General features: G+C 43.6%; 1 protein-coding gene across 2 annotated transcripts in view; it reads left to right on the forward strand.

The window, feature by feature from the left end:
• Window positions 1-15,917, forward strand: part of LOC124038196 (PH and SEC7 domain-containing protein 1-like) — a 54,726-nt gene that overhangs the window by 25,646 nt on the left and 13,163 nt on the right. For both annotated transcript variants that reach the window (XM_046353741.1, XM_046353742.1), the window contains 5 exons: window positions 8,756-8,947; window positions 9,275-9,355; window positions 9,471-9,583; window positions 9,735-9,793; window positions 10,002-10,091. In XM_046353741.1, the coding sequence (XP_046209697.1) occupies window positions 8,756-8,947; window positions 9,275-9,355; window positions 9,471-9,583; window positions 9,735-9,793; window positions 10,002-10,091 (535 nt within the window). The remainder of the gene's footprint in view (window positions 1-8,755; window positions 8,948-9,274; window positions 9,356-9,470; window positions 9,584-9,734; window positions 9,794-10,001; window positions 10,092-15,917) is intronic.

Here is a 15,917-nt window from a genome sequence, read left to right on the forward strand (position 1 = left end):
TACAATCTTGGCTGATTTCTTTAGATTTTCCCATGATGTCGAGCAAAGAGGCACTGAGTTTGAAGGTATGCCTTGAAATACATCTACAGGTACACTTCCAATGGACTCAAATTATGTCAATTAGCCTATCAGAAGATTCTAAAGCCATAACATAGATTTCTGGAATTGTTGAAAGGCACAGTCAACTTAATGTATGTAAACCTCTGACCCACTGGAATTGTGATACAGTGAAATAATCTGTCTGTAAACAATTGTTGGAAAAATTACTTTTGTCATGCACAAAGTAGATGTCCTAACCGACTTGCCAAATCTATAGTTTGTTAACAAGAAATGTGTGGAGTGGTTTATAAACTAGTTTCAATGACTACAACCTAAGTGTATGTAAAGTTCTGACTTCAACTGTATGTAAGAATGCTGTTCATTGACTACAGCTCAGCATTCAACACCATAGTATCCGCCAAACTCATCATCAAACTGGAGGCCCTGGGCCTCAACCCCGCCCTGTGCAATTGGGTCGTGGAATTCCTGACGTGCCGCCTCCAGGTGGTGAAGGAAGGAAACAACATCTCCACCTCGCTGACCCTGAACACTGGGGCCCCACAAGGGTGCGTGCTCAGCCCCCTCCTATACTCCCTGTTCATCCACGACTGCGTGGCCATGCACGCCTCCAACTCAATCATCAAGTTTGCAGGCGACACGACAGTATTGGGCGTGATTACCAACAACTGACGAGACAGCCTACAGGGAGGAGGTGAGGGCACTCGGGAGTGAGGTGTCAGGAAAACAACCTCTCACTCAACTTCAACAAAAAAAGGAGATAATCGTGGACTTCAGGAAAAAGCAGAGGGAGTACCCCGCTCTTTCCACTTCGAAGGGACAACAGTGGAGAAGGTGAAGGTGAAGTTTTTAAGTTCCTCGGCGTACAAATCAATGACAAACTGAAATGGTTCATCCACACAGACAGTGTGGTGAAGAAGGTTTAACAGTGCCTCTTCAACCTCAAGAGGCTGAAGAAAATTGGCTATTCACCCAAAACTCTGACTAACTTCTACAGATCCATAATCGAGAGAATCCTGTTGGGCTGTATCACAGCCTGGTACAGCAACTGCTCCGCCATCAGCTGCAAGGCTCTCCAGAGGGTTGTGCGGTCTGCACAACACATCACCGGGAGCAAACAACCTGCCCTCAATGACACTTATAGCACCCAACGTCACAGGAAGGCAAAGAAGATTGTCAAAGACAACAACCACATGATCCACTGCCTGTTCACACCGTTACCATCTAGAAGGTGAGGTCAGTACAGGTGCATCAAAGCTGGGACCGAGAGATTGAAAAACAGCTTCTATCTCAAGGCCATCGGACTGATAAACATCAATCACTAACTCGGAGAGGCTGCTGCCTACATGTGTAACGGATGTGAAACGGCTAGCTTAGTTAGCGGTGTGCGCTAAATAGCGTTTCAATCGGTTACGTCACTTGCTCTGAGACCTTGAAGTAGTAGTTCCCCTTGCTCTGCAAGGGCCGTGGCTTTTGTGGAGCGATGGGTAACGATGCTTCGTGGGTGACTGTTGTTGATGTGTGCAGAAGGTCCCTGGTTCGCGCCCGGGTATGGGCGAGGGGACGGTTTAAAATTATACTGTTACACATGGAGACCCACTCACTGGCCACTTCAACAAATGGATCACTAGTCACTTTAAACAATTCCACTTTAATAATGTTTACTTCTCTTACATTACTCATATCTTGTAGCCCATCTGTAAATACAGTGCCTTGCGAAAGTATTCGGCCCCCTTGAACTTTGCGACCTTTTGCCACATTTCAGGCTTCAAACATAAAGATATAAAACTGTATTTTTTTGTGAAGAATCAACAACAAGTGGGACACAATCATGAAGTGGAACGACATTTATTGGATATTTCAAACTTTTTTAACAAATCAAAAACTGAAAAATTGGGTGTGCAAAATTATTCAGCCCCCTTAAGTTAATACTTTGTAGCGCCACCTTTTGCTGCGATTACAGCTGTAAGTCGCTTGGGGTATGTCTCTATCAGTTTTGCACATCGAGAGACTGACATTTTTTCCCATTCCTCCTTGCAAAACAGCTCGAGCTCAGTGAGGTTGGGGGCCGAATACTTTCGCAAGGCACTGTATCCCATCCAACTACCTCATCCCCATACAGTTATTTATTATTATGTTTAGCTCCTTTGCACCCCAGTATCTCTACTTGCACATTCATCTTCTGCACATCTATCACTCCAGTGTTTAATTGCTAAATTATAATTATTTTGCCACTATGGCCTATGTATTGCCTTACATCCCTTATCGTACCTCATTTGCACACACTCTATATAGACTTTTTCTATTGTGTTATTGACTGTATGTTTGTTTATTCCAAGTGTAACGCTGTGTTATTGTTTGTGTCACACTGCTTTGTTTTATCTTGGCCAGGTTGCAATGGTAAATGAGAACTTGTTCTCAACTAGCCTACCTGGTTAAATAAAGGTGAAATATATATATATATTTAAAAAAAATATGTATATACTGTATTTTATACCATCAATGCACCTTGCCTATGCCGCTCGCTCATCGCTCATCCATATATTTATATGTACATATTCTCATTCACCCCTTTTTAGATTTGTGTAATTAGGTAGTTGTTGGGTAATTGTTAGATTACTTGTTAGATATTACTGCGCTGTCGGAAGCACAAGCATTTCGCTACACTCGCATTAACATCTGCTAACCACGTATAGGTGACCGATACAAATTTATTTGACATGTGTTACTGTGACTCCTAGCTGGCTGGACAATGTTGTACAGTGTCCGGTAATTCAATTGATTTACAGGGTGAGAGATTGAGCCGGGGGGGGGGGGGGGGGGGGTTTCTTCAGTTACTATAATGACCTACAACCAAAAAAGTTCTAGAATGTTGCAGAATGTTACAATCATTTCAGCTAACTTGCAATTTCCTGACCGGAGACTGAATCAGCTACATAGATTTCCTGTTTCCTCTGTAAATAAACTGTAGGGCCTAGATTTCCGCTCTGTGTAGATTGCAGTATTGAATTGTTGATTAGGGTTTATATTTTTGGTTAGAAATGTGTTTAGTGAAACCCCTTGAAGTTAATAGTTTGGGTTTTGGCTCTCTGAACCATCTGTACATCCAGGATACGTCAAGAGCTCAGTCAGTCATTCATAGTGCAGATTAGAACTGGTGTAAAATCTCTGAGATCTTTTAACAGGGAAAGGAATTTGACACCTTCAAATAAACGTAATAACTTCCCAAACAACGGTGTTTCTTTGTAGCTGTGGTATCTTAAGGTGAATACATATATACTATATATTCTGTGTCGTCTTTAATGACTGTGGAATGTTGTGTCCTGAGAATGTTATGCAGGTGAATGAGGACCCAAAAGCGACTTGGCGAAAACAGAGTCTTTAATCCAGTAAAGTAAATCTACAATCATAAAGCATAATTCCACTCGTAATGACGAGAACCGACTGGAGACTCGATCATAACTGCAGGTTGCCTCGGGAAGGCACGTGAACGTAGCAGACTCAGACACCTGCTCACCACGCAGCATCTGAGGGAAACACGACACGACAGGGCGATACACAGACACAGCACGGTGAACAATAGACAAGGATCCGACAGGACAGGAACGGAAAACAAGGGAAGAAATAGGGACTCTAATCAGGGGAAAAGATAAGGAACAGGTGTGGGAAGACTAAATGATTGATTAGGGGAATAGGAACAGCTGGGAGCAGGAACGGAACGATAGAGAGAAGAGAGAGAGGAAGGGAGAGAGAAAAAGGGGAACGAACCTAAAAAGACCAGCAGGGGGAAAACGAACAGAAGGAAAAGCAAAATGACAAGATAATATAAGACAAAACATGACAGAGAAAAAGGTAAAGTCAACCAGGGAGAGATATCAGTTTTCACTCTGGAGGCTGAATATTATTAAGTGACCACACACGCTCATCAGTCCTGTTGCGGCTCTGTTCTATGGTGGAGACTTTGCATAGCCTCAGTTGAAGATCAAATGCATCAGAGAACAGATAAGGCCCATTGTTCAGCATACTTTGGTTATCTTCTAGATGTAATAGCTTTTAAAAAAATCAATTAAAAAGTGCTTCAACTGGGGCTTTGTATGTCCATCTTAGTTGTGTTCGCAGGGTGTGTTCTCAGAGGTGATATGTTGTCTATTGTCAGCACTGTCAGCCCTTGTCAACAAAGGCAAGAAGGAAGCCCTTTCTCAGCATCTGTGGATTTTGTGTTGACTGTTCTCGTGATGCAGCACAACCAGTTTATGAAACTGCGGTCTTGGGGACATAAGATGTTGGCTTGCCAATTTTTATACTTTACAACCAACTTTACAACCAACGTTTTAAGAACAAATAAACTCAGCCCCCTTCTACTCCTCTCCCCACTCGCCTCAATTGTGTGGATCATCCTGTTAGAGGGGGTGACTCAAAGGGCCAGTGGAATGAACCAAACACAGCACATGGATGGGGGTGTTCTATATCCTGAGATCGGTTGCTACCTTACTGTGGAGGTTTGAGAGGAGTCCTGTGTTTGAGGAGAAACTCTTGATTTAAAGCATGGTGGACCACTAACCAAGTGACCATTCTGTTAGATCGAGGTGGGCAGATTACTTCAATTTATTTGGATGGGGAATCACCCACTGTAAATGCATGGGCATGTCTGCAATGCATGTATGTAACTCTACTATGTTGTTGTAGGAAGGACTTGCTGACAGTTCCATCCATGCTCTTAAAGTGGCTCTCTGATTATTTTCTTAAATGTCTGCAGAGACAGAAGTCTGACTTTAGTGAATTTGATTTGTGGGTGTAGTTTGTAAATGGAAATGTTTAACCTTTTGAAACATCTCTCTTTTATAGAGAATTTCTTCTATTGTGGAGATGTATCTTGTCCTTACATGACCCATATCTTTGCACACAGATACTCCAGCAGTAAAGAGCTTATAGTAAAGTACTGCATTAACTTTATTCCAGAAATTCTCTGGCACATTTCCATTTCAGAAGTACAATAAATAGAGAATAATTTTAGAGACAACCCAAAAAGCACCAACATTTTTACTTTTGTCACTTTATTAATACAGGTCTACTGTTGGGAATAATAATTTTCAATGCATATATTATGTTATGAGCTGTAGTAGCACATTCATGCATAAACACCTTTTTTGAGGTTGTTCATCCAGTTGAGAAATAGAGGGGGGGGGGGGGGTCCATGTTTAGATCCTAAATAGACATGTTGATACTCAGGCTGCTCTTTATGAGTGTAAGAAATGCTTGCTGAGCAATTGAGCAAATCCAGGGCACTTCCCTTTAAAACAGAGTTCGTCTCTGCGTACTGCATGTTAAAATATATGTACGTTGAAAGGCTTGTATAGTATATAAAAAACAATCAATCAATCATAATCACTAGTTAACTACACATGGTTTATAATATTACTAGATATTATCTAGCGTGTCCTGCATTGCATATAATCTGACTGAGCATACAAGTATCTGACTGAGCGGTGGTAGGCAGAAGCAGGCGCGTAAACATGAATTCAAACAGCACTTTTGTGTGTTTTGCCAGCAGCTCTTCGTTGTGTGTCAAGCATTGCACTGTTTATGACTTCAAGCCTATCAACTCCCGAGATGAGGCTGGTGTAACCGAAGTGAAATGGCTAGCTAGTTAGCGTGCGCTAATAGCTTTTCAAACGTCACTCGCTCTGAGCCTTGGAGTGGTTGTGTCCCTTGCTCTGCATGGGTAACGCTGCTTTGAGGGTGGCTGTTGTCGTTGTGGTCCTGGTTCGAGCCCAGGGAAGAGAGGGACGGAAGCTATACTGTTACACTGGCAATACTAAAGTGCCTATAACATCCACTAGTCAAAGGTATATGAAATACAAATGGTATAGAGGGAAATAGTCCTAGAATTCCTATAATAACTACAACCTAAAACTTCTTACCTGGGAATATTGAAGACTCATGTTAAAAGGAACCACCAGCTTTCATATGTTCTCATGTTCTGAGCAAGGAACTTAAACGTTAGCTTTCTTACATGGCACATATTGCACTTTTACTTTCTTCTCCAACACTTTGGTTGTGCATTATTTAAACCAAATTGAACATGTTTCATTATTTATTTGAGGCTAAATGGATTTTATTGATGTATTATATTAAGTGTTCATTCAGTATTGTTGTAATTGTCATTATTACAAATAAATAAATAAAAATTGGCCGATTTGAATCGGTATCTGCTTGTTTGGTCCTCCAATAATCGGTATCGGCGTTGAAAAATCATGCCCACTTCCCATGACAATAACCTTACCGCTGTATGTATTTTTAGATATACTGTAGACCTAGTGTAAATGTGTATTATTATAGTGTCACCATCTTTATTGCAAAAATAAATACAAATACAAACAACTTTAGATTACATAGTAATTGGACAGAGGCAATAAAGTGTCCGTTGATCAGCATAGCAATTGATAAAAACAGAACCTAGTTCGCAAAACACATGGTTCTTAGCACATGTCAATATTACACAGCTAAGCTAGCGTTACAGAAATCCGAAATGCAGACGGACTCGATAGACCTCTAATGTAAGTGACTGTGTCCAACACACCGCTTGCCAGTCAGCCCAACCACTCACTGGACCCATATGTTCAATTGGCTATGCATGCCTCTCTCTAATATCAATATGCCTCGTCCATTACTGTCCTGGTTAGTGATTACTGTCTCATTTCACTGTAGAGCATCTAGCCCTGCTCAAGATGCCTTAACCAACCACGTTGTTCCACCTCCTACATATGCGATGACATCACCTGGTTTAAGCGTCTCTAGAGACTGTCTCTCTCATCATTACTCAATGCCTAGGTTTACCTCCAATGTACTCACATCCTACCTTACCCTTGTCTGTACATTATGTCTTGAATCTATGCTATCGAACCCAGAAACCTGCTCCTTTTACTCTCTGTTCCGAACGTGCTAGACGGCCAGTTCGTATAGCATTTAGCCGTACCCTTATCCTACTTCTCCTCTGTTCCTCTGGTGATGTGGAGGTTAATCCAGGTCCTGCAGTGCCTAGCCCCACTCCCACTCTCCAGGTGCTCTCATTTGTTGACTTATGTAACTGTAAAAGCCTTGGTTTCATGCATGTTAACATTAGAAGCCTACTCCCTAAGTTTGTTTTACTCACTGCTTTAGCACACTCTGCCAACCCGAATGTCTTATTCGCGTCTGAATCCTGGCTTAGGAAAACCACCAACTAACTTACGAAATATAGTTACGAAATATTTTGACAGATATGATTAAAATTAAGAAATACAGACAGGCACCACATGACTAAGACAACAGCTCACTCAATCAAGCCTGATGGTCTTGTAAGTATAAAAGCAGTGGATAATGTCTTCGTATAGTGTGTGTGAAGAATCCAATGCTTTACCTTGTATGCAGTACAAACCAAGTTATTGTGGGAGCATCTCCACGAAGAGTATGAATTAGGCAGTTTGAGAAGGTTTGAATCCCAAGCTACCTGCCAACACGTTTAATGTACAATAGACCAACATAGCTACTGTAGCACAGTGCCTTCATAAGGTGTTCATACCCCTTAACTTAACTTATTCCATGTTTTGTTGTTACAGTCCGAATTCAAAATATATTATATTAATTTTTTTCTCACCCATCTACACACAATACCCCATAATGATAAAGTAAAAACATGTTTAGACATTTTTTCTAATTTATTGAAAATGAAATACAGAAATATCTCATTTACATAAGTATTCACACACATGTTAGAATAACCTTTGGCAGCGATCACAGCTGTTAGTCTTTCTGGGTAAGACTAATAGCTTTACACACCAGGATTGTACAATATTTGCACATTATTCATTTTAAAATTCTTAAAGCTGGTTTTTGATCATTGAAAGACGGCCATTTTCAAGTTTTGCCATAGATTTTCAAGCCGATTTTTTTAAAAAGTCAAAACTGTAACTAGGCCACTCAGGAACACTGGTAAGTAATTCCAGTGTATATTTGGCCTTGTAATTTAGGTTATTGTCCTGCAGAAAGGTGCATTTGTCTCCCAATGTCTGTTGGAAAGCAGACTGAACCAGGTTGTCATCTAGGATTTTGCCTGTGCTTAACTCTATTCCATTTATTTTTATCATAGAAAAACTCCCCAGTCCTTGCCGATGACAAGCATATCCATAACATGATGCAGCCACCAAACAATTCCACCTTGACATTATGGGGTGTTGTGTGTGTGTGTAGGCCAGTGACACAAAATCTAAATTGTATCAATTTCAAATTCTGGCTGTAACACAATATAATGTAGAAAAAGTTAAGGGGCGTGAATACTTTCTGAAGGCCCTGTAGGTCAAAGCTGTGTGCTGGAAAACCTTGGTAGAGCATGTGTAAAGTAGGCATTGTGGTGCTCATGTGAATTTCCATTATTTTTTAGCTTCAGACCAATGCCTACTTCTCACTTAAAACAGTTTATTTTGTTTTTAATATAAATATGGCACCTTCCAGTGACAACCATCTGCTTTACTGTGTGCCAAGTTTGACAACAGTATGATTTTACTGTTGCCCTGTTCTTGTTCTTCCTTATTCCGTTGGTGAAATGTAATATAGTTACATTTGAAACAGAACCTAACGTTTCTGGTCTACTAGTTTGTTACCCAGCTACCTGTTATAATAGTGCTATAACAGCATCATCTCTCCTCTTGTCGTCTGTCAGGGAGAAGCAAGGCCACTGGGCCCCAGACCCGCTCCCACAGCAGGACGTGGGCGAGCGCTTAGCCCTGGGCAGCACCGAGGCCCTGGCCAACGGCAACAAGGCTGACCTGCAGGCTGCTAAGCGCCTAGCCAAACGCCTCTTCAACCTGGACGGCTTCAGGAAGTCTGACGTGGCCAGGCACCTGAGCAAGAAGTGAGTATACTGGAGCAGTACCAGCTGGTCCCAATTCGAGCTGTAGCCTTCCCTTGGGTCCTTACCATTCAATGTTTGCAGATCTATTAGGTGGAAGCGGAATCTTTACCATTACATTGCATATAACTATCCAGACCACTCCGATATGCTATCGTTGAGGGGTTAGGGCCAAGATAAGGATAGGTAGTGATTTGGGACCGGTTGTACATAGGCCAGGTACCTGTTCACTTTTCTCTGCCTTTGTCTTTTGTTTACCTTTCATGCACAGTAAGTGTGTGTGTGTGTGTGTGCGTGTGTGCGTGCGTGTGTGTGTGTGTCTTTTTGCAGTAATGAATTCAGTCGGATGGTGGGAGAAGAATACCTCAGTTACTTCAACTTTTCAGGCCTTACTATTGACCAAGCGCTAAGGTAAGATATCTTTCAGTGGAAATGGTTAAAAATGTAGCACAATGACCTAGTCATCCCCCCCCCCCCCCCCCCCCAATGAATATTGAACATTCACAATGCTGTATGGCATCCGCAGAGCCTTCCTGAGGGAGTTTGCCCTCATGGGAGAGACACAGGAGAGAGAGCGAGTGCTGGCCCACTTCTCTAGGAGATATCTACAATGCAACCCCAATGCAATACCTTCTGAAGGTAAGACTGGGACGAGTGTCCGTTACAAGGTGTCAACGTAGCAGACACATTACCAGTAGGGGCCACTGGGAGGGGGGGGGGGGGGGGCAGGACTCTTTCACTGATACTGCACAAGAACTCACTGAAACATCCCTCTTTCTCCCTGCTTCAGACAGTGTCCACACCCTGACCTGTGCTCTAATGCTGCTCAACACAGACCTGCATGGCCATGTGAGTACCTGTGGGGAAGCCAGGGGCTAGAGAGCTGGGGAGAGCTCATGTTGAAATGTGGGTAAAGAGCTTAATGTTCTCTAGTCAAAAAGAAAGACCATTAAAACAATGTGATATATATACCCTATAACATATACAGCGGTGGTTTGTCCTAGAGGGGCCCTTAAGGAGACAGTGCGAGTGAAGGTGCCCCTTTCTCTCTCCTCAGAATATCGGCAAGAAAATGTCCGTTCTGCAGTTCATCGGCAACCTGGAAGGGCTAAACAACGGAAAGGATTTTCCCAAGGAACTGCTCAAGGTGTGTTGAATTAGTTAAAACATACTGTAGAAACGATATAGATGTGTCGAACCATGTGCATACAACCACATGCATACAGTGGGACCCTTGTTTCAGCTGCATGACCTCTATTTGACCACATGATCTCTTGATATCCATGAATCGGTTTCCGGGTTTTCCAGATAGTGTATTGTTGACGTCAGAGTAACTTGCACCACTGATCAGATGATATTGAGAGTGGCATGTCCTAAAGGGTGCCAGAGAGACATAACATTTCTCACCCTCAGCAGCCTCCACTGCTGAGGGGAGGACGGTACCATAATAATGGCCGGAACAGAGCAAATGGAATGGACTCAAACACATGAAATCCATGTGTTTGTTACGATTCCACTGATTCTGCTCCAGCCATTACCACTAGACCGTCCTCCCCAATTAAGATGCCACCAACCTCCTGTGCCGCAGAATAGTGTGTGTTTACAGGCATGATCCAGCATGATATATTTCCTTCCTGTTATAGTGGAAGGGGTTTCTGACTCTAGGGGGGTTTCTGGTCTGTTGACCACCTCTGAGCTGTTGTGTGAACAGAGCCATATTGTATAGATCAGAGAGAGAGAGCCAACATGTTTTACCTCCCACTCGCTCTCCTTCCTCTTGTCCTTCCACTCTCTGCCTCACTCCTGTGAACAGCATCACCTCCTACTCCCTTGTTTTCATCTCTCCCTCCCTCCATGTCTCTGTGTTTATTACAGTCTCTCTCTCTCTCTCTCTCTCTCTCTCTCATTCTGTTACGTATCATGTCACCCCATGGCAGATCATTTTCCATCTGCCTGCCTGTATTCTTCGCTCGTCCTCCATTTTATTTATCAGGTTTCTCTCTCTCTCTCCCTCTCTATCTATCGCTCCTCTGCTCCTCTGCTCTCTATCGCTCCTCTGCTCTCCGTCTATGGTGTTCCTATCTCTGTTCCACCTACCTCTGTGGGAGCTCAGCCCAGCTGCCTGCAGCCCACAGAGGTGGCCAAGCTGTGTTCCTCCTCAGGCTCTCTCAGTTAACTATTCATATCACAGCTGAGTGCTCCATGAAATATTATGGGACGCTCCACAATCGCTTGTGTGTCACGATCTTTCACAACAGACCGACCAATTTCCTATATCCATCTCTTCATTCATCTCTGCATCCATCCATGTTTTTCATCATCCATCCATGTCTTTCGTCATCCATCTCGCCCTCTATAATGGTTTGCGCTGGTCTGTAAGGGGTATTAAAGCAGCACAGAGAGATTGTCCAAGTCAACAGGTGGTGTCTATTGGTGCAGAGAGGAGGCTGCTACAGAACAGTAGTCAGTGGTGCAGGGCTCATATGGTAAATTACTGGCGACGGGTGAGAGGGAGGACAGGCATCTAAGTAAATGGGAATTTGGCTGTCACATGGTAACCCCTGCTGTGTTGAGCATTTTGTCATGGTATTATCATACAAGGCGTTACAAATCACTGTCTTCCTTGCTTTCTGCTTCCACCCTTTTCTCTCTTTCTATGTTTCTCTCTCTTTCTCTCCATATTCTTCTCCATATCCTCTATTTTTCATAACTTAATTGTCAGTATTTTGTGTAAGGTATGAGTAATGTTGCTGTGTCTCTTGGGTGGTGATTATGCAGGTATGTTAATGCAGACAGTGTGGTGTACGTTTCCCCAGGAAATGATCTGAGCGTCAAGGGCGTAGTTCTCTGTTGCTGCGCTGCACAGCACAACTCGTTAAAGTGGAGAGGTTCACTTTGCTTCAGTTTTATTCCAAAAAGCTCTATATCAATTTTCAGAAATGTTGGTAAATTATTATCCTTTAAAGAACTTTTGAAAGAGATTGGTGATGCTATATATCCGCCTCACTCTCGGAGAAGTAAGTACTGCTAGGTTTACACAGTCGAATCTCACAAATAACTGTTAAATAAAATAAAAAAATGTAAATGTACAAATGATACATTTGTGACATCGGTATAATTAAAAAATAATAATAATAGTAATACAGTAATGAGATCTGTTTGTAAAACAGTTAGTTCGTTTTTTTGCCCCAATTTCGGGATTCTGATCTTGTCTCGTCTCTGCAACTCCCCAATGGGCTCGGGAGAGGCGAATGTCTAGTCATGTGTCCTCCGAAATCTGACCCGCCAAACTGCACATCTTAACACCCGCTCTCTTAACCCGGAAGCCAGCTGCACCAATGTGTCGGAGGAAACACCATTAAACTGATGACCGTAGTCAGCCTGCAGGCACCCGGACCGTCACAAGGAGTCGCTATAGCGCGATGAGCCAAGCAACCCGCCCCCGGCCTAACTCTTCCCCTAACTAGGACAACGCTGGGCCAATTGTGTGCCGCCCTATGGGACTCCCGACCGGTAATGACGCCGCAACACTGCGATGCAGTGCCTTAGACCACTGCGCCACTCGGAAGGCCTGTGGCACAGCAATTTGACTCGACAAAAAACTGTTTTAAGGTAAGATGTAAAGCCCTGTCAACAGACAAACTCCTTTGTGGTTCATCCCCTGTCATTCTCTGTTAAAGACAGCTGCTTCCTTTCATTTTGGGGTGGATGAAATAGGACCTCTGTATGCTTGTCAACTCCCTACTATCCCACAGGACCAACACACACACACACACACACACACACACACACACACACACACACACACACACACACACACACACACACACACACACACACACACACACACACACACACACACACACACACACACACACACACACACACACACACACACACACACACACACACACACACACACACACACACACACACACACACACACACACACACACACACACACACACAGAGACACACTCACACACACACACACACACAGAGACACACTCACACACACACACACACACACACAGAGACACACTCACACACACACACACACACACAGAGACACACTCACACACACACACACACACACAGAGACACACTCACACACACACACAGAGACACACTCACACACACACACACACACACACACACACACACACACACACACACACACACACACACACACACACACACACACACACACACACACACACACACACACACACACACAGACACACACACACACACACACACAGAGACACACACACACACAGAGACACACACACACACACACACACAGAGACACACACACACACACACACAGAGACACACACACACACACACACACACACACACACACACACACACACACACACACACACACACACACACACACACACACACACACACACACACACACACACACACACACACACACACACACAGAGACACACTCACACACACACACACACACACAGAGACACACTCACACACACACACACACACACACACACAGAGACACACTCACACACACACACACACACAGAGACACACTCACACACACACACACACACAGAGACACACTCACACACACACACAGAGACACAGAGACACACTCACACACACACACAGAGACACACTCACACACACACACACACACAGAGACACACTCACACACACACACACACACACACACACAGAGACACACTCACACACACACACACACACAGAGACACACTCACACACACACACACACAGAGACACACTCACACACACACACAGAGACACACTCACACACACACACACACACACACACACACACACACACACAGAGACACACTCACACACACACACAGAGACACACTCACACACACACACACACACAGAGACACACTCACACACACACACACACACAGAGACACACTCACACACACACACGGAGACACACTCACACAGACAGACAGACAGACAGACAGACAGACAGACAGACAGACAGACAGACAGACAGACAGACAGACAGACAGACAGACAGACAGACAGACAGACAGACAGACAGACAGACAGACAGACAGACAGACAGACAGACAGACAGACAGACAGACAGAGAGACACAGAGACACAGAGACACAGAGACACAGAGACACAGAGACACAGAGACAGACACACACACACAGAGACACACTCACACACACACAGGGACACACTCACACACACACACAGGGACACACACACGCAGACACACACACACACACAGAGACACACACACACGCAGAGACACACACACGCAGACACACACGCAGAGACACACACACGCAGACACACACACACACACGCAGAGAGACACACACACACACACGCAGAGACACACACACACACACACACACACAGACACAAACAGAGACAGATTGCAGTGTGCGTTTTAAGAAATGGTGAACTGCTGCTCCTCTCCTTCCCAGTGGAGAGGTGCCATGTGACAGTGTAGGGAGGTGTGCCTGAAAGGAGGTCAGGTTTAAGTAAAGCTGCAGAACTCAGGGAAGCACTGAAGCTTATAAGGCATCTGGGATCTAGAACTATCTGACAAACGGAGAGTGAGTGAGTGAGTGAGTGAGTGAGTGAGTGAGTGAGTGAGTGAGTGAGTGAGTGAGTGAGTGAGTGAGTGAGTGGAAGTAATAGGGACAGACAGAGGGAGAGAGAGGAGGCCACTTGATGATTATGAGTATCATAAAATGATACATCTTATTTATGTTAGTCAAACTAAACCGCCTCCTTTTGAGTATGAACATGTTGTTTGTCTTCTACTCTGCACAGTAACAAACGCTAGTACGCTACCACCACCCTGGAATTATTTTTAGCCATTACCAGATTGAGGGAGGCTCAGACGGAGGATTATTTTCCTCAGTGACCTGGAAATGTTAGATCTCAATTTGGAGTTTGATTCTTTAGGCGTATACAGTTGAAGTCGGAAGTTAAAACTCGTTATTCAACCACTCCACAAATTTCCTGTTAATTTAAGTTGGTTAGGACATCTACTTTATGCACAACACAAGTAATTTTTCCAACAATTGTTTACAGACATATTATTTCACTTATAATTCACAGTATCACAATTTCTGTGGGTCAGACGTTTACATACACTAAGTTGACTGTGCCTTTAAACAGCTTAGAAAATTCCAGAAAATGACGTCATGGCTTTAGAAGCTTCTGAAAGAAATCAGCCAAGACCTCAGAAAAATAATTGTAGACCTCCAAAAGTCTGGTACATCCTTGAGAGCAATTTCCAAATGCCTGAAGGTACCACGTTCATCTGTACAAACAATAGTACGCAAGTATAAACACCATGGGACCACGCAGCCGTCATACCGCTCAGGAAGGAGACGCGTTCTGTCTCCTAGAGATGAACGTACTTTGGTGCGAAAAGTGCAAATCAATCGCATAACAACCGCAAGGGACCTTGTGAAGATGCTGGAGGAAACATGTAAAAAAATTATCTTTATCCACAGTAAAACGAGTCCTATATCGACATAACCTGAAAGGAAGAAGCCACTGATTCCAAAACTGCCATAAAAAAAGCCAGACTACAGTTTGCAACTGCACATGGGGACAAAGATTGTACTTCTTGGAGAAATTTCCTATGGTCTGACGAAACAAAAAACGTTCTGTTTCGCCATAATGACCATTGTTATATTTGGAGGAAAAGGGGGGAGACTTGTAAGCCGAAGAACACCATCCCAAACGTGAAGTACGGGGGTGGCAGCATGTTGTGGAGGTGTGTACTTTGCTGCAGGAGGGACTGGTGCACTTCACAAAATAGATGGCATCATGTGGTAGGAAAATTAAGTGGATATATTGAAGCTACATCTGAAGACATCAGTCAGGAAGTTAAAGCTTGGTCGCAAATGGGTCTTCCAAATGGACAATTGACCCCAGGCATACTTCCAAAGTTGTGGCGAAATGGCTTAAGGGCAAC

This window comes from Oncorhynchus gorbuscha, linkage group LG06 (genome assembly GCF_021184085.1).
Source record: "Oncorhynchus gorbuscha isolate QuinsamMale2020 ecotype Even-year linkage group LG06, OgorEven_v1.0, whole genome shotgun sequence".
In the NCBI taxonomy this organism is placed as follows: Eukaryota; Metazoa; Chordata; class Actinopteri; order Salmoniformes; family Salmonidae; genus Oncorhynchus; species Oncorhynchus gorbuscha.